Source organism: Dendrobates tinctorius, unplaced genomic scaffold (assembly GCF_039654945.1).
Source record: "Dendrobates tinctorius isolate UK_male_01 unplaced genomic scaffold, ASM3965494v1 ptg000223l, whole genome shotgun sequence".
NCBI lineage: Eukaryota > Metazoa > Chordata > Amphibia > Anura > Dendrobatidae > Dendrobates > Dendrobates tinctorius.
Genome location: NW_027361890.1, coordinates 4341664 through 4366466, shown reverse-complemented (window position 1 = coordinate 4366466; position 24803 = coordinate 4341664). Strand labels below are relative to the sequence as shown.

Sequence of the window (24803 nt, the reverse complement as noted above, 5' to 3'; positions counted from 1 at the left end):
AGTATTGTCAAACCATTGACTGATCTGACCAAGAAGGGAGCTGATGTGCTGAATTGGTCTCCTGAGGCTGTCTCAGCATTTCAGTAGCTTAAGCGGAGGTTTACTTCAGCTCCAGTTTTACAGCAACCTGATGTCTCACTTCCATTTCAAGTGGAGGAAGACGCTTCTGAGATTGGTGCAGGAGCTGTTTTGTCCCAAAAAGACCCTGTGACTTCTAAGATGAATCCCTGTGCCTTCTTTTCTTGAAAGTTCTCCCCATCTTAACGCAACTATGACGTAGGGAATCGGGAATTGTTGGCCATGAAATGGGCATTTGAGGAGTGAAGACATTGGTTGGAGGGAGCTAGACATCAATTTGTGGTCCTCATCGATCACAAGAATCTGACTTATCTGGAGTCGGCTAAACGCTTGAATCCTAGACAGGCTAGATGGGCCTTGTTTTTCATGCGTTTTAATTTTGTGGTCTCTTTTCTTCCGGGCACTAAGAATGTTAAGGCAGACGCCCTTTCTAGGCGTTTCTTTGCTGATTCTCTTAATGTGACCGAGCCTACTGCTATCCTAGGTGAGGGGGTAGTTCTTTCTGCCATTTCGCCCGATTTGAGACGCGCTCTGGAGGAATTTCAGGAGGATAAACCTGAGCATTGCCCTATGGGAAGATTGTATGTTCCGGACCAGTGGAGAAAGAGAGTGTTGTCTGAAGTCCATTGCTCCGCATTGGCTGGTCATCCAGGTATTTTTGGTACCAGAGATTTGGTCAGTCGGTCGTTTTGGTGGCCTGCTTTATCTCGTGATGTCAGGAATTTTGTACAGTCCTGTGGGACTTGTTCTCGGTCTAAACCCTGTTCTCGTTCTAGTGGGTTGCTGATGCCCCTGCCGGTGCCCAAGAGGCCATGGACCCATATCTCAATGGATTTTATTTCTGATCTTCCGGTCTCTCAGAGAATGACTGTTATCTGGGTGATTTGTGATAGATTTTCGAAGATGGTCCATCTTGTACCACTCCCAAAGTTACCATCTTCCGCTGAGTTGGTACCCTTGTTTTTACAACAGGTGGTTCGGTTACACGGGATTCCTGAGAACATTGTGTCCGATAGAGGGGTCCAGTTTGTTTCCAGATTTTGGAAAGCCTTTTGTTCCAATCTGGGAATTCAGGTATCCTTCTCCTCCACGTTTCATCCCCAGACCAATGGGCAGACTGAGAGAACAAACCAGACCTTGGAGTCTTATTTAAGATGTTTTATATCTGCTGATCAAGATGATTGGGTCTCATTTTTGCCCTTGGCCGAATTTGCGCTGAACAATAGAGCTAGTTCTGCCACCTTGATGTCACCTTTTTATGTAATTTTAGGTTTCATCGTCAATTCTCTTCAGGGCAAGTAGAATCTTCGTCCTGCCCAGGTGTGGACACTGTGGTTGTGAGAATGCAGCAGATATGGGACCAAGTGGTGGATAAATTGTCTCTATCTCAGGAAAAGGCCCAGCGTTTTTTCAACCGGCATAGGACCATTGGTCCCCAGTTTAAAGTGGGTGATATGGTTTGGTTGTCATCTAAGAATATTCCTATGAAGGTTGCATCTCCAAAATTTAAGCCAAGATTTATTGGACCTTATAGGATTTTGGAGATTCTTAATCCTGTTTCTTTTCGATTGGGTCTTCCAGTTATGTTCAAAATCCATAACGTATTTCACAAATCACTGTTGAAGAGGTTTGTTTTGCCAGTAGTTCCTGTGGCAGCACCTCCTGACCCTGTGTTGGTTAAAGGCAATATGGAATATGAGGTAGAGAAAATATTGGATTCTCGTTTGGTTAGACGGAGACTCCAGTATTTGGTCAAATGGAAGGGTTATGGCCAGGAGGATAATTCTTGGGTCTCTGCCTCTGATATTCATGCCAATAAATTGGTTCGTGCTTTTCACTGGGCCCATCCTGATCGGCCTGGTGGCATGGATGAGGGTTCGGTGACCCCTCCTCAAGGGGGGGTACTGTTATGAGCTCATTTTCTGCTCCACCAGTTGAGAGTTCCCCTTCCGTTCTCCCTCTGGTGGTGACGGGAGGTGGTGAGGTTGGTTTGAGTGGTAGTGATCTGCCACCTGGTGAGGAAGATAGTGATTGGATCTCTGGTGTATCAGACTGGATATAAGACAGCTGATGCCCTATCCTGTTGCTGGTGATTCAGTCTGCTTCTCAGGTCTAGGACTCAGCCCTGTTCCAGTCTTCTCAGATAAGTTTGTTTTTTGCTAATGTTCACACTTGCTTTTGTTGGTCTTATCAGTTTTTTGTGCGGTCAGCCAGCCCGGCTGGGCTGTGCTAAATTGCCACTCTTATTTGCCAAATTGCCTTTTTTTTGTCCCTTATTAGATTGGCCTCTTTTTGCTCTGTCTCAGAAAATTTCAGAGTGCTGATATAGTGGGAGAAGTCTAGTGACTTCAGGGTTAATTTTGCTATCAGTTGTGTTGGACATTTTGTAGGGTTTTTTGGCAGACCGCAGACAGTGTCTTTTCTTTCCTGTCCTTTCTAGTTAGTTTGGCCCCATCGTTTGCTCAGCCTATTTTCCTGTCTTTGTTTGTGTTTTCATCTTTTTTCACCGTCAATACATGTGGGGGGCTCTCTCTCCTTTGGGGTCTGCTCTGGGATAGTTAGTTTTCCTCTTTTCCTGCTTTAGGCTTATTTAGTTCTCCGGTTGTGATGAGGCGTCTAGGACCACCGTAGGAACGCTCCACGACTGCTGATAGTTGCGTGTTAGGATCAGGGTCTGCAGTCTGCATAGTTACCAAACTCTTTGGTTTTCTGAGACTTAGCTTTGTTGTTTTTTATTTCCTCCTCGGCAACCCGTTCATAACAGTACAGCCGTACAATTAAAAAATCATATTTTTTCCACAAAATGATCTTTTCACCCTCAATTCTTATTTTTCCAAGGGTAACAGGACCCTAAAAGTTATTGTGTAATTTGTCCTGAGTACGCTGATACCCCACATGTGGGGTTGAACCACTATTTGGGCGCATGGCAGAGCTTGGAAGGGAAGCATCGCCATTTGACTTCTTTGGCTGGAATTGAGATCGGACACCATGTCGCGTTTGGAAAGCCCCTGATGTACCTAAACAGTGGAAACCCCCCATAAGTGACACCATTTTGGAAACTAGACCCCCTAAGGAACTTATCTACATGTGTGGTGAGCACTTTGAACCCCCAAGGGCTTCACATAAGTTTATAATGCCCGGGCAAGAAAATAAAAAAATCGTATTTTTTCCACAAACATGATCATTTAGTCCCCAATTTTTTTATTTTTCCAAGGGTAACAGGAGAAAATGGACCCCAGAAGTTGTTGTCCAATTTGTCCTGAGTACGCTGATACCTCATATGTGGGAGAAAACTACTGTATGGGCACACGTCGGGGCTCGGAAGGGAAGTAGTAACGTTTTGGAATGCAGACTTTGATGGAATGTTCTGCGGGTGTCATGTGCGTTTGGACAGCCTCTGATGTACCTAAACTATTGAGAATCCCCACAAGTGACCCCATTTTGGAAACTAGACCCCCCACGGAGCTTATCTAGATGTGTGGTGAGCACTTTGAACCCTCAAGTGCTTCACAGAAGTTTATAACGCCTGGGCGTGAAAATAAAAAAATCATTTTTTTCCACAAAAATGATATTTTTGCCCCCAATTTTTTATTTCCCAAAGGGTAACAGGAGATATTGGACCCCAAAAGTTGTTTTGCAATTTGTCCTGAGTATGCTGATACCCTATATGTGGGGGTAAAACACTGTTTGGGCGCATGGCAGAGTTTGGAAGGGAAGGAGCACCATTTGACTTTTTCAACGCAGAATTGCCTGGAATTGAGATCAGACACAATGTTGCATTTGGAGAGCCCCTGATGTGCCCAAACAGTGGAAACCCCCCAATTCTAACTCCAACCCTAACCCCAACACACCCCTAACCCTAATCTCAGCCCTAACCCTAGCCCTAACCCTAATGGGAAAATGGAAAGAAATACATTTTTTTTGTTTTATTATTTTTCCCTAACTAAGGGGGTGATAACGGGGGGGTTGATTTACTATTTATGGCGGTTTTAATATTTGGCAGCTGTCACATGCTAAAAGACACTTTTTATTGTAAAAATAGTTTTTGCATCACCACATATTGAGAGCTATAATTTTTCCATATTTTGACGCACAGAGTCATGTGAGGTCTTATTTTTTGTGGGACAAATTTACGCTTTTATTGGTATCATGTTCGGGCATGTGACATCTTTTGATCGCTTTTTATTCCGATTTTTGGGACGCAGAATGAACAAAAACCAGCGTTGCATGAATTTCTTTTGGGGGGTGCGTTTACACCGTTCCGCGTGCGGTAAAATTGATAAAGTCTTTTTATTCTTCAGGTCAATACATTACAGTGACACCTCATTTAGGTCTTTTTTTATGTTTTGGCGCTTTTATGCAATGAAAACAATTTTATATAAAAAATAATTATTTTTGCATCGCTTTATTCTGCGAGCTATAACTTTTTTATTTTTTCACTGATGATGCTGTATTGTGGCTCATTTTTTGCGGGACAAGATGACATTTTCAGCGGTACCATGCATATTTATATGCGTCTTTTTGATCGCGCGTTATTGCACTTTTTGTTCGGCGGTATGATAATAAATCATTATTTTTTGCTTCGTTTTTTATTTTTATTTTTTAAGGGGTTTGCTAAAGGGGTTAACTAATGGGACAGTTTTATAGGGCGGGTCGTTATGGACGCAGTGATACCAAATATGTGTACTTTTATTGTTTTGTTTTTTTTATTTCCAAAAAATGAATTAGGGAAATTTTTTTTTTTTTTAAATTTATTTAGCGATTTTTTAAAAATTATTTTTACACTTTTTTTTAACTTTATTACATTGTCCCAGGGGGGACATCACTGTCCTGTGACAGATCGCTGATCTGTCACATCACAGATCACTGTGACAGATCAGCGATCTGTCACAGGCACTGCACAAGGCTTCCTCCTTGCCTGCGCTTTGCAGGCATGAGGAAGCCAGCTCCCTACAGGCCCCCAAAGGTCCCCGTCGCCATCTTGGATTCGGGGACCTGCAGGGATGGAGCTCTCCGCAGCAGCGCTGCACATTGCGCTGCTGTGGGGGGCTCAGGGAAGCACAGAGGGAGCCCCCTCCTTGCCGATGCTTCCCCTTAACCCCGGTACACTGCGATCGTGTTTGATCGCCGTGTGCAAGGGGTGAACGTGTCGGGGGCAGTCCGTGACCGCCCCTGACACGTTGTGCCGGGTGTCAGCTGTGATAATCAGCTGACACCCGGCCGCGATCAGCGGCGCTCACCACGTGGGAGCAGCTGATCGCTGTGACGTACTTTCCCGTCCCTGGGAATTAAGTCCCAGGTCACATGGACGGGATAGTACGTCACATGGCAGTAAGGGGTTAATTATTAGTCAAGGACATATAAAAAATACATGAAATGAAATGGTTTACTGTATGTAAACCACGTGTCATTTCATGTTGGGTTTGGGAATGATTTTACAGAAGCTGGCAATTGATTTTGCAGCTATTCTACTATGTAGAACTCTATGAAAAAATAAATATATATATATATATTTTCTATGTGTATATATCTATCCTTTAGTTTCTTTATTAAACCTGTCAGTGTGATTTTACTGTATCGTGCACTGAATTGCAGGACAGTGGGTGCATATTTCTTGCAAGTCACACATGTGGTCCGTGTGTAATGCGTTTTTTTGTGCACCCATAGAATTGAATTGGTGTACTATGGGCGTTGTATGCTGACAATTCCAACATACTGCGATTGGCACGGACCGTTGAGTATATGCGAGAAATATATGGCTGATGGGTGCTACCCCATAGAAAATCATTGGTCTGTGTGCAATGCGTGTTTTTAACGCCTCTCACTCGTCCGTATTTCTCTCTAGTGTGACGCTGGCTTAACCCCTTAACGACCAGGGGTATTTTTGGTTTTACATTTTCATTTTTCCCTCCCCTTCTTTCCAGAGCCATAACTTTTTTATTTTTCCGTTTATATGGCCATGTGAGGGCTTATTTTTTGCGGGACGAGTTGTACTTTTAAATGACATCATTGGTTTTACCATATCGTGTACTCGAAATCGGGAAAAAAATTCCAAGTGCGGTGAAATTGCAAAAAAAGTGCAATCCCACACTTGTTTTTTGCTTGGCTTTTTTGTTAGGCTCACTAGATGCTAAATCTGACCTGCCATTATGATTCTCCAGGTCATTACGAGTTCATAGACACCAAACATGTCTATGTCCTCTTTTATCTAAGTAGTGAAAAAAAATTCCAAAGTTTGCTAAAAAAAAAAAAAAATTTGCGCAATTTTCCGATACCCGTAGCGTCTCCATTTTTCATGATCTGGGGTCGGGTGAGGGCTTATTTTTTCCATGCCAGACTGACATTTTTAATGATACCACTTTTGTGCAGATACGTTCTTTTGATCGCCCGTTATTGCATTTTAATGCAATGTCTTGGTGACCAAAAAAACGTAATTCTGGCGTTTTGAATTTTTTTCTCGCTACGCCGTTTAGCGATCGGGTTAATGCTTTTTTTTATTTGATAGATCTGGCGATTCTGAACGCGGCGATACCTAATATGTGTATGTGGGATTTTTTTTTTACTGTTTTATTTTGATTGGGGCGAAAGGGGGGTGATTTGAACTTTTATGTTTTTTTAAATTTTTTTTATTTTTAAACATTTTTTTTTTTTTACTTTTGGCATGCTTCAATAGCCTCGCAAGCTTGCGCAACCCGATCGGCTCTGCTACATATGGGCGATGAGCAGATCGCCCATATGTAGCAGATTTACTGCTGTGCTTTCAGCGCCGACCACCGGGTGGCGCTGAAAGCCATATGCCTGGAACAACCATAGAGGTCTCATAGAGACCTCTGGTTGTCCAGGCAACATGACGCCGACCCCCGATCACGTGACGGGGGTCGGCTCTGACGTAATTTCCGGCCCGGCGGCCGGAAATGCTATTTAAATTCCCGCTGTCAGCTTTGACAGCGGCATTTAACTAGTTAATAGGCGCGGGCGGACGGCGATTCCGCTCGCGCCTATTGCGGGCACATGTCAGCTGTTCATAACAGCTGACATGTCCCGGCTTTGATGCGGGCTCAGCGCCGGAGCCCTCATCAAAGCAGGGGAAATGTCTGATGACGGACTGTGTCCGTCATTGGACATTAAGGGGTTAAGATGCATGAAGTGATCCGGTCATCTATACATGTAATGGCAGCAAAGGGCCTGCATGTAAATCATTTACTATTTGCTGCAACACTAAAGCAATGAGTATATAGTACACTAAAAAGTAGTTCAAAAGTAATTAATTAAAAGATGCTTAAAAAAGATATATTATTAAATCACTCCCCTCTTTTAAATGCAAAAATTAAGAAAAAAAAGATTTAGTAATGCCATATCAGTAAAAGCTTGATTCATAAAAATATACAATTAATTATCCCACAGTGTAAGGCTAGGGCTACACATTAAATTGCTATGTATAACTGCTACATTGCTATACAATGCGAACGATTAATTTTGTGACTGTTTTTTCCTGGTCATGGTACCCTTGAGGTTGCAATGTGATCCCATTCACTTGCATTGTCGTCCTATGTATGTATGTGATACACATAGCAATCTTTGGACATGCGTCCTGTGTTTTGGCCAAAGTCTGCCTGTAGCCGCAGCTTAAATACTGTAAAAAAAAAATTGCAATCAGGAATTTTTTTTCAGTTACCGCACTTCCCCATAAAAACAGTGATCGCAACATATTGACCCCAAAATGATACCAATAAAAACTACAGCTCACCACACCAAAAATAAACCCTCACATAGCTCCATCAAGAGAAAAAAAAAGTTAAAGAAAAAAAAAGTTAAAGGTCTCAGAAAATGGTAACACAAACCATAGGTTTTTTCATGGCAGTAAAAGTTATATGTATTATTTTTGTATAGCCTTAAATGTATTGCCTGCAGAATCAAGTTATTAGGTTGTTTCTACCACACTATGAACACTAAAATTGAAACCTAAAAAACAAGATGAAAAAAACTTAAAAAGCAAGATGAATTTTTTTTTTCACCATTTCAATCCATTTGGAATTTTTTTTAGATGCCTTTCTGTACATTAAATGGTGAAGCGAATGATGCTATTCAAAACGACAACTAATTTCACACAAAAAAGCAATACCTATGTAGATGAAAAAATAAAATAGAAATGGCTCATGAAAGAAGGGGAGAAAATAAAACTAAAGTGCAAAAATGAAAATCGCTTAATATAAAGATAATTATACTGTACACTGCCAATGATTGCCAAATAATGGAACGCAGCCCCTTTGGCAGAATGAATTTATAAGTCTTATTCAAACAAAACAGATGCACACCCCTAAAGAAAGGCCTAAATATATTTCCACACACAACTTCCCAGTGTATTTTTATAATTTAACAGTTTCTTGGGTGGAAAAACAGTCATGAAAATTGAAGTGGACATTATAACAAATACAAGTTTGAAGAAAGAGAACATAGATTGTCCGACGTTCGTCAAAGTGGAATGTAAAACCAATATCATCAATGTTGAAGCCAATCTTCCAAGAGGGTGAGTCTTCTATCGACGTCTCGGTCTGCAGGGCCAAAGCCGGTTATGACGCTGTCTGGATGCGGATTACCTTTTGCCTTTGCCCATTCCCTTTGGACAACATCTTTTTCATTTGTTATCTAGCCTGTTTTATTACACTGCAGGTGCTACTATGTAATCCTTCCCCCTGCTGGTCTTCTCTGCTGGTGATAGTCTTCAGTGAATTCTGCTTGGCAGTCTAGTCCTACTTCAGAGAATCTAGGCCAGTCAGGGTATCTTTTTTCACTGCACTCTCCCTTGGTTCCTTTGGAGGTATGTGATACACTCGACGGCTTTTCAGGGAATCAGGTCCAAGTTGTCTGCTCTAATTCTACCTGCAGGGTTTAACCAGGTCGATACTATAGTGTATACAGGAATCGAGTGGGGTTTGTGCAGTTTTTTCATAGTTAGATCCTTTACCGCCACGTTTACTACCACTTGTGCATAACAGTGAGTTACAGAAAGGTTCTTTTAATGCCACTTCACCTTGGTGATGGCTCTGGATAATCTTCATACATACCCAAATAGACCCATGGAAATGCATACATATCTGAAATTCAAAATTCTTTTGTGATTTTATTGTTATGACTTTTTTAATAATTTTCGTTTTCATTTTCCAGCATTTTGCCAAATGTGATGAATAATTTTTTGGATAAAAACCTTAAAAATCTTTTGCCTACTACAGTAAGTTAATACATGGATGGATAGTACATATTTGACAAATATACTGTATATTATCTGTAAAATAAAAGGTTTTAAAATTTAATTTTCACATTTACAAACTCACAACCTTTTAGACATATTTAAGGAGGACCTTTCAGCTATATTGTCTCTTTTTGTGGGTATTATCCAGGTGTTATCATGCCTCTTGAGAACTGTCAGCACTGTTTTGCCAGTCTCAAGCAGTATGTGGCCATACTATTCAATAGGAACCTTCATTCCTTACTTCCACTGTAAAAAAGTGTTTCTTAGGCTGGTTTCACATTTGCATCTGTGTGCGCAGCGTTTCATCCACCGCAATCCGAATGCATCATGTGTACCTATCTTTAACATGGTGTACGCAGGGGCATGCTTTTGAATCAGTTGGCATGCATCAGGGTATGTATGTGTCATTTTTTGGTGTGTGGCGGGGTCCAGTGAACGCAACATGTTGCATTTTTGGAAGCAGCAAAAATCTGTCAAATATGCGCAGTCATGCGCATGCGGATGAGTGCATCAAAAAACGCATTGCTGTCTATGGGAACGCATGCATACACAAGGACATGCGTATGCACATGCATTAAATACGCATGCGTAATTTTAATGAGTTGGTCCAGAAAGAGATTCAACCACCTGCTAATTGATAGTTCTATAAAAGGAAGTGTGGACACTGCAAGGTCATAACTCTCTGGACTCTGGATGATACCACAACACTGGCTATGTAAGTATAGAAGCTTTGAAAATGTCTGTCTCTCTCACTGCTGTTTGTACTTTATACTATTTTTTTTCTATTACATTTAGATGTGTTGACTGTCCTGGTGCAGTAGTTGTCTCCTGGTTTTCTCCTGGTGCAGTGGTTTTCTCCTGGTTCTCTTCTGGTGCTTCTTTCTGTCGTGGTGAGGACAACACTGTCTATGTAAGTATAGAAGCTTTGAAAATGTCTGTCTCTCTCAATGCTTTTTCTGTTCCTTGTAGACTGGTCGACTCTCTGGTGCAGTGGGTGTCCCCTGGTTGTCTCCTGGGGCAGTGGTTTTCTCCTGGTTGTCTCCTGGTGCTGCTTTCTGTCGTGGTGATGCCAACACTGTCTATGTAGGTATAGAAGCTTTTAATTCTCTGTCTCTCTCAATGCTTTTTCTGTTCCTTGTAGACTGGTTCACTTTCTGGTGCAGTGGGTGTCTCCTAGTTGTCTTCTGGTGCTGTGGTTGTCTCCTGGTGCTGCCGTCTGTCCCTGGCATGTGCTGACTTCTGTGCTGTTGGACTACTGCCTGTAATGTAAGTATTGGTGTCAATGTTTTTTGTGTACATTGTTTTTGGATCTTTACAAGTTTAATTTTTCTTCTCTGTTCTTTTCTGTAGTGTTTCACTTGACTGCTGCCTGCTATTCAAAATGTCCTCAAGTGAAGAACTGACTTCTTCCCCGGGTGGACCCGACAAAGATTATGTAATCACATTTGCTATACTGATTGGTAAGTATTGACTGGCAATACTACACATGTGTTAAATCATGTAATTTTTTTACAGGTACCTTCCAGTGATGAAGAGCAGGAGAGTGGAAATGATTCTTCCCAGGGTCGTCGGGTTCATGTGTCTCAGGAGGAAAGACGGGGTGTAAGCAGTCTTTTCATCAGAGTTGTAATACAATTTTTTTTCAGTTTTACTTAAAATTCTTTTTTTCTATTTTATCTATAGGTTTCACAAAGGGAAGGATCCACACTCAATATAGACAACGAGCAACTTATTCACCTTGTGCAAGAGCGAGCAACATTGTAGGACACCCGTGACCGACAATGTGGTGATTCAACATCTCTGGGAAGAAGTGGCAACGTGGCTGCTGGCTGATTGGCATCGTGCCACGCCGTGTGCCAGAACTGATTTTGGTAAGTATTGCAATGTGGTCAGACTTGGCAGTGAACCTGTTAATGTGCATTGTTTTCCAAATAATTTTTTTTTTTTTCCCCTTCACAGTGAAGCGAATCAAAATCCATTGGCGCTCGATGGAGGACCGCTTCAACAAGGACATAAGAGAGGAGATTCGGGTTCGAAGTGGTTCTGCTCAAAGGTTTCAGAAATACAAGTACCACTGGAACCTTGCCTTTCTGAGGCCTGCGCGTGCTCAGTGAAGCTAAGTATATTTTTTGGGGTTTTTTTTAATTTCTTTTTAATGATGTTTTATTTTTTTCCCCACATAGAACCTGGAGCAGCATAACACAACCAGAATTTTTTCACTAATATTTTTCTCTTTTCCACACAGAATCTGGTGCAGCACAGCACAACCCGGATCATCCTCTGTTGAAGCGGCCCCTCATCTACCAGCCACTGAACAGACACTGTTCCAATCATCCACCAGTGATGGAGCAACTTTGCAGGCTTCACAGGCTGGGGAACAGGCAGCCGGTCCATCAGGTTTTCCCCTCTCCCAGCCCTCTGCCGCTGCTTTTGGTGGGTCTTCTCATCAGTGGCAGAGGGCCTGGGAGGGGTCAGGCATGACCGAGTTTATGCACTTAAGCTCGGTCTTCCAGGATGGGATTAGGATGATTGCTGACAGAGTGAAGAGTGGGTTCAAGGAAGTCAGCAAGCGCCTTGACCGCCTGGAAGCCGACCTTGAGAGACTGGCGTGACTTTTTTTATGCAATAGAGCGGAGTGTGTTGGAAAACCTTACGCCTCAACTCCAGCTGAACGTCATGCAGGCCTGCCAGGCTGCTTTCAGCCTCACATTGCAGCAGCAGCAGTCCCAGCAGCAGTCACAAATCTACAATCAACAGGCCGGAGGATATTACCAGCAGCCAATCTAGTTTCCAGCTCCCACAGCCATGAACTATCTGCCACCACCACCACCTCCAGTTCACAGAGCGACCATGCTGCCAAGTGAATCAACCCTGCAGCTGGCAGCATCCACCATGCTCCAGAGTCCAGCACCCATGCAGCCAGCAGTATCAACAATACTGCCCACTCCAGCACCAATGCCCACTCCAGCACCCCTACCCAGTCCTGCACACCTGCCCAGTCCAGCAACCCTGCCCAGTCCAGCACCCCTGCAGTCAGTAGTATCCACAATGTGGCCCAGTCCAGCACCCTGCCAGACGACTGCTACAGAGGCCACCACTCCCACTTGGCCAAGAAAACAGAGGTCCAAAAAAAATATTTTCACCAGGACAAAAACCAGGAGCCAAAAAACTATTCCCACATTGAAACCACCACCTCCACCCTCACCTACCAATTTGTCAATACATTCCCTTGTGTCTCTGTCTGTTCCTTCCAGTGTGTCTATCGATTCCCATGATTCCACTTTGTCATCTATCCCCAATGTCTCCACTGCCATCCCTGATCAAATCCTTCAATTTGTTGCCCCTTCCCCTGTAGACCCTTCCCCTGTAACCCCTTCCTCATCAACTACCACCCAATCCTCATATCTCCACACCTCTAAGGTCCACCCCAACTCACCCTCACGTAAACCCCGATGCAAAAAACAATCACCCCAACCTTAACCCTTCTTTTTTGTTAAACTTTGGAAAATAAAAATTGTATTTTCTTTGCACTATATCTTTTTTTATTTGTACCTTTATGCGCCGCTGCCACAAACACACTTTATTTTTGAGGGAAAGCATTTTATTATTTAACTCAGTGGGGTAAATTTTAACATTGCATGTTCATTTTTACATCACAGGTACATTTAAACATTACAGGTATGTAATTTTGACATTACAGGTAAATTTAAAAATCACAGGTACATTTTATTTAGCGGCTTAAATCATTTCGTCTTGCCATGCCACACGTCCATTATCTGAAACAAAGTAAATATAATTATCCCTCATCTGGGCAACTGTGGTTCTCAGTGGGTGAAATTGGTAATCATGCAATGTAACAGGTTCTTCAGGTTGTAAGTTTGGTCGCTCTTTTACCAGGATGTAGCTGTGCAGAACAACACACGCTTTCACAACCTCATCAATAGTGTAAAATTTTAGATTAATGGATGTGCACAAAATGTGCCATTTCAATACCAGCAATCCAAATGCACACTCCACGGTATATTCGTGCCCTTGTCAGTCGGTAGTTGAAAATGTTATTTGTGTGATTTAAGTTCCGACTTGAGTATGGTTTAATTAGGTTGGCACACATTTGGAATGCCTCATCCCCAACAACAAAAGACATTGGCGGTCCATCAGTGTTGGGAAGAGGTCGTGGTGGCGGAAAATTAAAATCATTCCCATACAGACTTTGGCCCATGTCAGAGTTTTTGAAAGTCTGTGAATCATTTCCTTGTCCAAATGAGCCAATGTCCATGGCAACACATCTACACTCAGCATCCGCAAAAGCCATTAGAACAATGAAAAAGTATTTTTTATAATTGAAGTACTCAGTTCCACTTCCAGCTGGTTTCATAATCATAATGTGTATGCCATCCACAGCCCCCACACAGTTAGGAAAATTACAAATTTCCTGGAATTTGGAAGCATTTTCAAGCCAGAGTTCAGTTGGGGGTTGGGGGAGGAACTCTTGCCGCAGAATGTCAACTAAAGCACGACAAGTGTCTACAATAATCTCAGAAAGGGTGGACACTTCAATCCTGAATTGAAAATGGAGTGATGATAATGCCTCTCCGGTAGCCAGGAATCTGTAGAACAATAAATGAGAAAAAAGAAATCAGTACATGGCTTTTATAGCAATCATATTACCGACAGGTGTATCTTTTTCCAAATTACGTACCTCAGGGTGAAGAAAAGACGTTCCTCAGCAGGAATTGATTTACGGAGCTGTGTGTCCTGCCTGGCGATGGATCCTTGGACACGTAGCAGCAAGTCATGGAAGCTCTGTTGCGACATCCTCGTGTAGTCAAAAAAATTCTCTGGGTTTTGCTGCAGCTCTGTGTACAAAGAGTGGTAGGCTCCACGGCTCTCTCGGAGTTCAAGGATGGGGTGTTGCCAATAGCAACAATGACGTATTCTCCGTCTTTCTCTTCTTCTTTGTTCTTGATAAGCAAAAGCAAAGGCAGCAGCCAATTTCAGTTGTAAATGCAGATATTCTAGGAAGCTGTCCAGGTCAAGATCCATCTTGCAGCTAGATACAGCAGCCAAAGATGAGGATTTCCTCAGTGCAGTGTGTCTATATATATATATATATATATATATATATATAAATACCATGAGACACGCCTACTGGGTGTTTGATGTCAAGTAAAAGCTACTGCAAAACATTGAAAATTTCTAACGAATGCTCATAAACATCGCAAACGCATGCAAAGACGCATACAAATGCATGCAAACGTAGCATTTTTTTGCATCATGCGTAAGATGATGTGGATAAAAAATGCTGCATTAACATGCGTTTTTGCATGCGTTTGCAGATGCGGATGATACGCTGCGGACTCAAACGCTAATGTGAACCTAGCCTTATTCATGTTATGAGAAGACATGTTTAACTTTTCTTTTAATGTTGGTTCTCTTATTTAAGACTATAACATTTTAAATGCCTATATATTTTAGGTTTGCCCAGCAGTGGAATTTGTCATTTCTGAAATTAATGGAAAGTTGTGCATGAAAAACAGTTAAGTATTACAGTCAGAAACAAACCTCAGCCCACCTCTCAGTTTCATGAGCAGGCACCATTTTCATTTTTACTAAAAGTCATTCCCTTCTTTATATCTGTGTACAGTGGGTACAAAAAAGTATTCAGACCCCTATAAATTTTTCATTCTGTTTCATTGCAGCCATTTGGTAAATTTAAAAAAAAAAATTCTCATTAATGTACACTCTGCACCCCACCTTGACTGAAAAAACAGAAATGTAGAAATTTTTTCAAATTTATTTAAAAAGATAAACGGAATTATCACATGGTCCTAAGTATTCGGACCCTTTGCTCAGTATGGAGTAGAAGCACCCTTTTGAGCTAGTACAGCCATGAGTCTTCTTGGGAATGATGCATTAAGTTTTTCACACCTGGATTTGGGGATCCTCTGCTATTCTTCCTTGCAGATCCTCTCCAGTTCCATCAGGTTGGATGGTGAACGTTGGTGGACAGCCATTTTCAGGTCTTTCCAGAGATGCTCAATTGGGTTAAGGTCAGGGCTCTTGCTGGGCCAGTCAAGAATGGTCACAGAGTTGTTGTGAAGCCACTCTTTTGTTATTTTAGCTGTGTGCTTAGGGTCATTTGTTGGAAGGTGAATCTTCTGCCAAGTGTGATGCCCAGAGCACTCTGGAAGAGGTTTTCATCTGTACTTAGCCGCATTCATGCTTCCTTCAATTGCCACCTGTCGTCCTGTCCCTGCAGCTGAAAAATACCTCCATAGCATGATGCTGCCACCACCATGTTTCACTGTTGGGATTGTTTTGGGCAGGTGATGAGCAGTGCCTGGTTTTCTCCACAGGTGATGAGCAGTGCCTCGTTTTCTCTACACATACCGCTTAGAATTACCACCAAAATGTTCTATCTTCATCTCATCAGACTAGAGAATCTTATTTCTCATAGTCTGGGAGTCCTTCATGTGTTTTTTTAGCAAACTCTATGTGGGCTTTCATATGTCTTGCACTGAGGAGAGGCTTCCGTCGGGCCACTCTGCCATAAAGGCCTGACTGGTGGAGGGCTGCAGTGATAGTTGACTTTGTAGAACTTTCTCCCAACTCCCTACTGCATCTGTGGAGCTCAGCCACAGAGACCTTGTGGTTCTTTTTTACCTCTCTCACCAAGGCTCTTCTCCCATGATTGCTCAGTTTTGCTGAATGGCCAGGTCTAGGAAGACTTCTGGTGGTCCCAAACTTCTTCCATTTAATGATTATGGAGGCCACTGTGCTCTTAGGATCCCTGAGTACAGCAGAAATTCTTTTGTAGCCTTGGCCAGATCTGGGCCTTGCCACAATTCTTTCTCTGAGCTCCTTGGTCAGTTCCTTTGACCTCATGATTCTCCTTTGGTCTGACATGCCCTGTGAGCTCTGAGGTCTTATAGAGACAGGCGTGTGTCTTTACAAATCAAGTCCTATCAGTTTAATTAAACATAGCTTGACTCCAATGAAGGAGTAGAACCATCTCAAGGAGGATCACAAGGAAATGGACAGCATGTGACTTAAATATGAGTGTCCGAGCAAAAGGTCGGAATACTTCTGACCATGTGATATTTCAGTTTTTCTTTTTTAATAAATTTGCAAAAATTTCTATATTTCTGGGGTTTTTTTCAGTCAAGATGGGATGCAGAGTGTACATTAAAGATAAAAAAAATAAACTTTTTTGAACTTACCAAATGGCAGCAATGAAACAAAGAGTGAAAAATTTTAAGGGCTTTGAATACTTACTGTACCCACTGTACACTGTACCTACAAGTGCTTTATGTCATGCTGTTATGATCTGTCCACTATATGGAGTCACATAACACTGCAATAATTGAGTATATTTTTTCAGCAAGCTTGCCTTTTGGACAGTCAGGAAGTCTCCACTACGTGACATCTCCAACACCATCAGTTTCAGAAGAACATATTGATATTGAATTCAATGTGAGTCCATTTTACCTGTCAATTTGGCCAATTATTTTTGTATATTCATGCAATATCATCCAATGACTCCACTTTTAAACATTTTGGATGCCAGCATTAATACAAAATTGTAGGGGCCTTTATAAAGTTGCTAATAGGGCAAAACGGTGGCTCAGTGGTTAGCACTGCTGCTTTGCAATGATGGGGTCTTGGTTCAAATCCCACCAAGGACAGTTTTCAATTTATCTCCAAAGGGTAGATGCAAGAAATCTGAAAAGAAACCTAATGTATATCCTATCTTTTAGGAAGAATAAATGCCAACTGAAGCAAACAGAATTGGTGGGTGGAGGCAAAAATCTGACCACAATTTTAAGGCATGTTAGGCTGGAAACTCTCTTGAAATGCTTATAGAGCGATAGGAGTATGGTGAATTTGTAACTATACCAGTAACCAAGATTAAAGGGAATTTGTCAGCAAGATTTTGCTATCTGATCTGAGAGCAGCCTGATGTAGGTGAAGAGACCCTGAATCCAGCAATGTGTCACTTAGATTGCTGAGTGCAGCCGTTCGGACACAGAGTTTTTAGATTTAGCAATGAAACAGAGCTTAGAAAGAGCGAAACCAGGCTCCTATGTACAATGGCTATAGACAGTGAGGTGCTTATCACAGAAGGGGGCAGACTCGGTCCAGGAGGCACAGCTGTTGTATCCCAGCAATTATATGCTTTTGGTGCTAAAACAATCATTGCAAGCAAAGGAAAGCTTGATAAGAGAGGCTTTGCTGAAATCTGTTTTAACCCTTTCCTCATGCTGTCTTCTGATTACCTAGCAAACATCTTCTGACAGATTCACTTTAAGTACAAAACTTTAATCTAAACCTTAAATCATATCATTCTTTATTTTCCCAAAGGTCCAAGTATTCAAAGGAGAAAATCTCATTAATCCAGCAGATGACATCAATAAAAGTTCACTTGTCATGCCATATGTCTCTGAAACTACATTTCTTCTGACAGCTGACTTTCTTGGACATGTCTTCACTGTGTTTCAAGAAGAAGGAGCTTTCAACTTCACGGCCAGTGAAGATGATGTATGAAAAATATTTGAATCCTTAGGTTAGGTTGCAGGAAAAAACGCACTGGATGTCCAGTGTTTCTATGGAAATGTCATGAAGATGTAGTCACGCTTCCTCCCCTCAGTGTGTCTGGAACGCAGTTACTGACAGCTCAGCCATCCAATCTGGTACAGGGGCATGCTGTAGCTGTCAGTACTTTGATTGACATCTTAGTCATCCAGTCTGGTGCAGGAGCATGCTGAGCTGTCAGATTGTTGATTGGGAGCTGGCTGTCTCCAAGTGTTCATAGTCCCAGGTGATTTCCAAGCTACATACCTGGGCTGTTACTCCCAGACCATTGCCAGACGTACATTCAGCTACTATGTGGTTTGTATCTCTGTGCCTTGCGTTCTGTTTGTAGATCTTTCGCTGCCTGACCTTGGACCTCGTTCTGACTATCCATCTGTTTAACCCCTTTTGCTCTTATCCGTTATCCTCATGGTATTTTTATCCTCGAGACGTTATCTGACTACGCCTTTGTCTCTTCCTTCTGTTTGTTACATTTAGCGATGCACCAGCGATCCCGACCACGATACGACCCGGTCAGGATCGCTGGTGCATCGCTAAATGGTCGCTAGTGAGCTGACACACAGGCAGATCTCACAGCGATGCAGCAGCGATACAGCGGTCGTTACTTACCTTTCAGACGCGGCGATCCTGACGTCCTCTCGCCCGCGTCCACGCGTCGCTTGTCGGCGCCAGCAGGAAGCCCAGCAGGAAGCGCCCGACGAGAAATGGAGCTGCGTGATCTCGCGCGATCAGCGAAAGACAGCGGGGGAGCCGGTCGGAGGTAAGTATAACACATAGCGATATCGCTAGCAATATCGCTGCTGAGTCACCAAGTCGGTGATGCTTTAGTGATATTGTTAGCGATATCGCTATGTATAAAACCCCCTTTAACCTCCTGGCTTTTGACCTCGGACTCATTGACTATTCCATCTCATGACTTGGCCTTGAGAATTGACTCAGCATCACAGATGTGACTTCCACATTGCAATAAATGCTCTTGGGCTTTGATTTTGATCAAAGTTCTCAAAATGTTGCTGCAAATAGCTCCACTAACATCACTATCATGAAGGGAGCCCTCAGGAGGACTGAATCTATAGTTGTGCTCAAAACTTTACATACCCTAGCATAATTTTTGCTTTATTGGCTTTTTTTTCAGAGAATATGAATGATAACACCAAAACTTTTTTCCACTCATGGTTTTTGGTTGGGTGCAGCCATTTATTGTCAAACTACTGTGTTTTCTCTTTTTAAAGCAGTCAATACAAGAGAAGATAGTATTCTGCTACAGATGGATCTGGAAAAGTTGGGAACTTGGGCCGAAAGGTGGCAGATGCAGTTTAACAATGATAAATGTAAGGTTATACACATGGGAAGAAGGAATCAATATCGCCATTACACACTGAACGGTAAACCACTGGGTAAATCTGACATGAAGAAGGACTTGGGGATTCTAGTCAATGATAAACTTACCTGGAGCAGCCAGTGCCAGGCAGCGGCTGCCAAGGCAAACAGGATCATGGGATGCATTAAAAGAGGTCTGGATACACATGATGAGAGCATTATACTGCCTCTGTACAAATCTCTGGTTAGACTGCACATGGAGTACTGTGTACAGTTTTGGGCACCGGTGCTCAGGAATGATATAATGGAACTAGAGCGGGTGCAAAGGAGGGCAACAAAATTAATAAAGGGGATGGGGGAACTACAATACCCAGAGAGATTAGCAAAATTAGGATTATTTAGTCTAGAAAAAAGACGATCTAATAACCATGTATAAGTATATAAGGGGACAATACAAATATCTCTCCGAGGATCTGTTTATACCAAGGAAGGTGACGGTCACAAGGGGGCATTCTCTGCGTCTGGAGCAGAGGTTTTTCCACCAACATAGAAGAGGATTCTTTACTATTAGGGCAGTGAGAATCTGGAATTCCCTGCCTGAGGAGGTGGTGATGACGAACTCAGTCGAAGGGTTCAAGAGATGCCTGGATGTCTTCCTGGAGCGTAACAATATTGTATCTTACAGTTATTGTTAGGATCTTTAGAGGGGCGTAGATCTGGGGATTTATTCTGACAGAATTTTATAGGCTGAGCTGGATGGACTAATGTCTTTTTTCGACCTTACTAACTATGTTACTATGTAAATCATAATGACAATCCAAAACATCAAAATGACCCTAATCAAAAGTTCACATACCCCATTTCTTAATACCATGTACTGCCCCCTCTAACATCAATGACAGCTGTAAGTCTTTTGTGGTAGTTGTGGATGAGGTTCTTTATTTTCTCAGATGGTAAAGCTGCCCACTCTTCTTGGCAAAAGCCTCCAGTTCCTGTAAATTCCTGGGCTTTCTAGCATGAACTGCGTGCTCGAGATCTCCCTAGAGTGGTTCAATGAGTGGAGAAAAAGTTTTGGTGTTATCATTCATATTCTCAGAAAAAAGGCCAATAAAGCAAAAATTCTGACGGGGTATGTAAACTTTTGAGCACAACTGTATAAATCCCAAATCAATAACACAGTATATAGGTAGTACTTGCTACCAGTTAATCATCAAAATTCCCCAAATACTCTAGGAAGTCAGCATATTCCATTCACAGGGTTTTTAATTTTCCACATCATACAAAAAGGGTGTGATATTTTGGCTTACAATTAAGCCTTTATCAATTTGATATGAGTTCAAAATGTTGGTGCAAAAAAAGTCCTCAAAAGTTGATAAAGGCTTAAAGGAGTGGTTCAAAACTAAAATTTATTTTAATCCTAAATGTCTACTTATATAATGTTCTAATCTAATCTCTCTTCTAATATACTTTAACTGCAAAGTCTATTATTACACTAACTGCTTTATTTTATTTTTTTTTATTACTTCCTGTATGATGGTGCTTCGTTTGAAAATCCCAGTGCTTGCTGGGATATTCAAACGAGTCATCATCGAGGGGGCAGCCTCTGCACCAACCCCTGAGACAAGGCATCATCAGTGATGTCTGTTTCAGGGCCTGGGCTAGTCCATGTTCTACTGAGAATGTTGTCAATTACATTGAATTCTCAGAAGGATCTTGCCACTGTGTAATATGCACAGTCACAGCGCACTCTCTCACCGCGCCTCTAATGAGAAGTGATAAGTCAGCAAGAGAGGGCACTGTCAGTGAGCATTGTAAGGAGGGAAAGAGTGAGCAGAGACCAGGAAATCAGGAAGTAGTAAAAAAAATAAAATAAAATAAAGCAGTTAGTGTAATGGGGAACAACAGAGACTTTGTAATTAGAGTGTATTAGAAAAGCAATTAAATCGTGACATTAAATAGACAGATAATTAGGATTAAAATTAAATTTTAGTTATGGACCGCCCCTATATTTGTAAACAAAAACTTCACACATTTTCAATTTGATAACATACATAAAAATAGTGGATGGAATATACTGACATCATTGGGTTTATTTTAAACTATAATCCTATAACTTCAATTCTCAATGAGTGGAGCATGATGTGAAAGTTTGGAAGCCCCTGGATCAAGATAACATCGTACTGCCCTGTTAAGTTAGAACAGAAGGAAAATGGAGGTGTCCCCACAAAGTGTAAAACACTCAAGTGATGACAATGGAATACACACTAAACATGGAAGGACTCATTTGCTTTGTTTGTGTTATTAACATTACATCAGTGTAAGCAAGACAAAAGATTGAATGGTCTGCTTCTTGCCTCAAGTAAAGCAGCAAAAGTAGAAGTAAATCCTACAACGGAATCTATTCTTAAGGTTAGCCATGGTGCTTTCTTTAAGACTGGGGGAACTTTTTGAAATATCGGAAAATAATTAGATCTTTCCTTGTGTGCTATATTATTATTCACAGTATAATTGCACTTATGGTATTTTGCCATTTTTTCCAGCTAGTAAACGGAGGGGCCATGTCTACATCAATTTTAAGTGAAATCATCCCAGAGGTAAGAATGTACACATAAATTAGATTAGCCAATTGTCTCAGTAACCAACCGACCCCCCACCTGTACTGGTCACACGACACTCCAAGATGCAGAATTTATGGAGTGCATTCACGTACTCGGGAAGGGTTGTGTTCCATCCTTAGGCTATATTTCATACAGCAGATTTGTTGCTGAAATGTCTGGTACTTTTTCATATGTCTGAATGAAGTTTATTAATATCTATGCACTTCCTGCAGAAACAACTGTACTCATGTGTATAGAATTGGTTTTAATCACAGATACAGTATCTCTAACAAATCCAATTCATGGGAACCGTCCATTACGGCAGTGTTTCCCAAACGCCAATCCTCATGGCCCCCAATATGTCATGTTTTCAGGATTTCCTTAGTATTGTACAGGTGATGGAATTATTACTAAGGCATCAGAAGTTGCCATAGGTTCTCTCACCTGTGCAATACTAAGGAAATCCTGAAAATATGATCTATTGGGGGTCATGAGGACTGGGGTTTGGGAATTGTTGGATTTAGTCCCTTAATGACCATGTCCGAAGGGACCTATTGACTGGGCATTTTCTCTTCATTTTAGTCTCTTACATGGCTATATGATCCTTTATTTTATGGGGGGCAAATTGTACAAAATAGTACTTTTGGGAGTACATATAAATTTCTTGGTAATTGATATATTTTGTGCAACACAAATGTAGAAAAAAGCAATCTTTGGCTTAGTTTTTTTTTTTTAGTTTATTTTGCTTCCATTTCAATTCCACACCAAATAACCACTAAATAACTGAATTACCGTATTTTTCGCTTTATAAGACGCTCCGGATTATAAGACGCACCCCAAATTTTGAGGAGAAAAATAGGAAAAAACTTTTTTAATAAAATGGTGGTGCTTCTTATAATCCAGGCATCTTATTGCTTACCGCTCTGTCCCCTGGTACTGTCGCCCACTCTGTCCCCGGGTTGCTGTCACCTACTCTGTCCCTGGGGTGCTGTCGCCCACTCTGTCCCCGGGTTGCTGTCACCTACTCTGTCCCCGGGGTGCTGTCGCCCACTCTGTCCCCGGGGTGCTGCCCCCCACTCTGTACCTGGTGCTGCCGCCACCGTGCTGGGTCCTCCGGGTGCTGCCGCGGCGCTGGGTCCCTCAGGTGCTGCCGCCGCTACGCTGTGTCCCCCCGGTGCCTTCCGCCGCCGGGCTCTGTCCTTTGCTGCGTGCGCGGCTCTGCCGTTTCATCCATGCCTGTGCGGTGGCTTGCTTCCTGGAAAATGGCCACCGCGCAAGCGCAGATGGAGATCTCGGCATTGAAATCTAGGGAGATGAGATTTCAGCGCTGACACAGAGTGGCAGCGGCAGCACCCGGAGGACCCAGCGCTGTGGAGGCAAGTAATGGACACCCGCAGCGGCAGCACAATAAAAGGTATGTTTGCACTGTAAGACGCACCCCTATTTTCCCCCCAGATTTGGGGGGAAAAAAGTACGTCTTACAAAGCGAAAAATACGGTATCTAAATTATTATGGTTGTCTGGATAAAAAGAACCTACAAATAATAGAAGCATATGTCCAAGAAAATAATTATATTTATTTAATAGTGCGGTGTAACCAGGGAAAAGAGGAGAAATACGGGAGCACTATCTAAGTCTAGTATTAACAGTGACAAAGCCAACTTATGGAGTTGTGCTTCCAGGCACAACTCTGGGAAAAACGTATAGCCAATGTAGCTCCTCGATGGTAGTTTGCTGCCAGCGTGGTCACCATGGAGAGTTCCTTGATAAGGTTCCAAAGTGCAAAAATAGAACGTGAAACTGAAGGACACTTCATCTCAAATGGACTGAGGGTCCGGAGGTATAGATGATCCAGAGATGTGGATTTCATTTGTAAAAAAAAACTCTAACATATGGTTGCTAGAGAAGATAAAAACATATTAAAAACACTTTATAATTTAACAAAAACACACCATAATGAAAAACATCCAATAAGAAGACAATATAGAACAAAAAGGTCTGTGCCACCCAGATCCGACCCAAATCGGATAACAAATCTACAACCCACAAAACTATATACCTACACAATAGAGTATATGACCACGTGGCCAAAACACCTGATAGAAGAATATTGACCAATATATAATTCATAAATATACCCAAATATTGGCTCAAATGGTGATAAGGAGTAGTGGATGGGAAAATCCTGTGCGGAGACACACCAACTCCTGTGTAGATACTTAATATGTGTATATATTTTTTGTTACTCTTGTTATATGTATGTGGAGAACCATTCCTACAGAGATAATTCAGATATAAACAAAGGTTTTGAATTGGTTATCTTGCATATTTTCTCTGTGGTGGCAGAGTAGAGAAATAGAACACTTAAAGGGGTATTCCCATCTCCAAGATCCTATTTCAATATGTAGTAGGTGTAGTAAAAATAATAATATTAGCATTAATAAGAAATGTAATATTGTTTTGATTTGCTATGTTGCTTATCCATTGTTCAGGGCATTGCAGTAGCTTAGGTGTCCATGGTTACGACCACTCATAGAGTGACAGTTAGCTGTTAATAATCGTAACCAAGGATACCTAAGCTACTGCAATGCCCTGCACATGGGGTAAGTGACATAGTGAATAAGAAGAACTATACTACATTTCTAATTGGAGGCATTTGCTAATATTATTATTATTACACCTACTACATATTGAAATAGGGTCTTGGAGATGGGAATTCCCCTGTCCTCCTTACACGTTAGACTAATGTCGGCCGAATCCGCAGATATTGACTGGTTCAGTCAATAGTCTATTGTGTATGACAGCCCCAGAGAATTTATAGTTTGGGAAAATATAGACCTTGCATGTCCTATATAAGACTGATAATAGTTTTGTATCCTGGAGATAAGCCACCAAAAGACATGTCTCAGAGGACATACAAGCACTCCAATTAAACCGGGTCTTCTGTAGATTATAGTTTCTCACTGA

General features: G+C 41.8%; 1 protein-coding gene across 1 annotated transcript in view; it reads left to right on the top strand.

Annotated features, from left to right (window-relative positions):
* LOC141058996 (BPI fold-containing family B member 6-like) overlaps window positions 1-24803 on the top strand; it is a 78378-nt gene that overhangs the window by 21424 nt on the left and 32151 nt on the right. The window contains exons 4-9 of the mRNA XM_073555219.1: window positions 8459-8605; window positions 9244-9307; window positions 14804-14864; window positions 16710-16801; window positions 17690-17866; window positions 21781-21834. Coding sequence (XP_073411320.1) covers window positions 8459-8605; window positions 9244-9307; window positions 14804-14864; window positions 16710-16801; window positions 17690-17866; window positions 21781-21834 — 595 coding nt within the window. The remainder of the gene's footprint in view (window positions 1-8458; window positions 8606-9243; window positions 9308-14803; window positions 14865-16709; window positions 16802-17689; window positions 17867-21780; window positions 21835-24803) is intronic.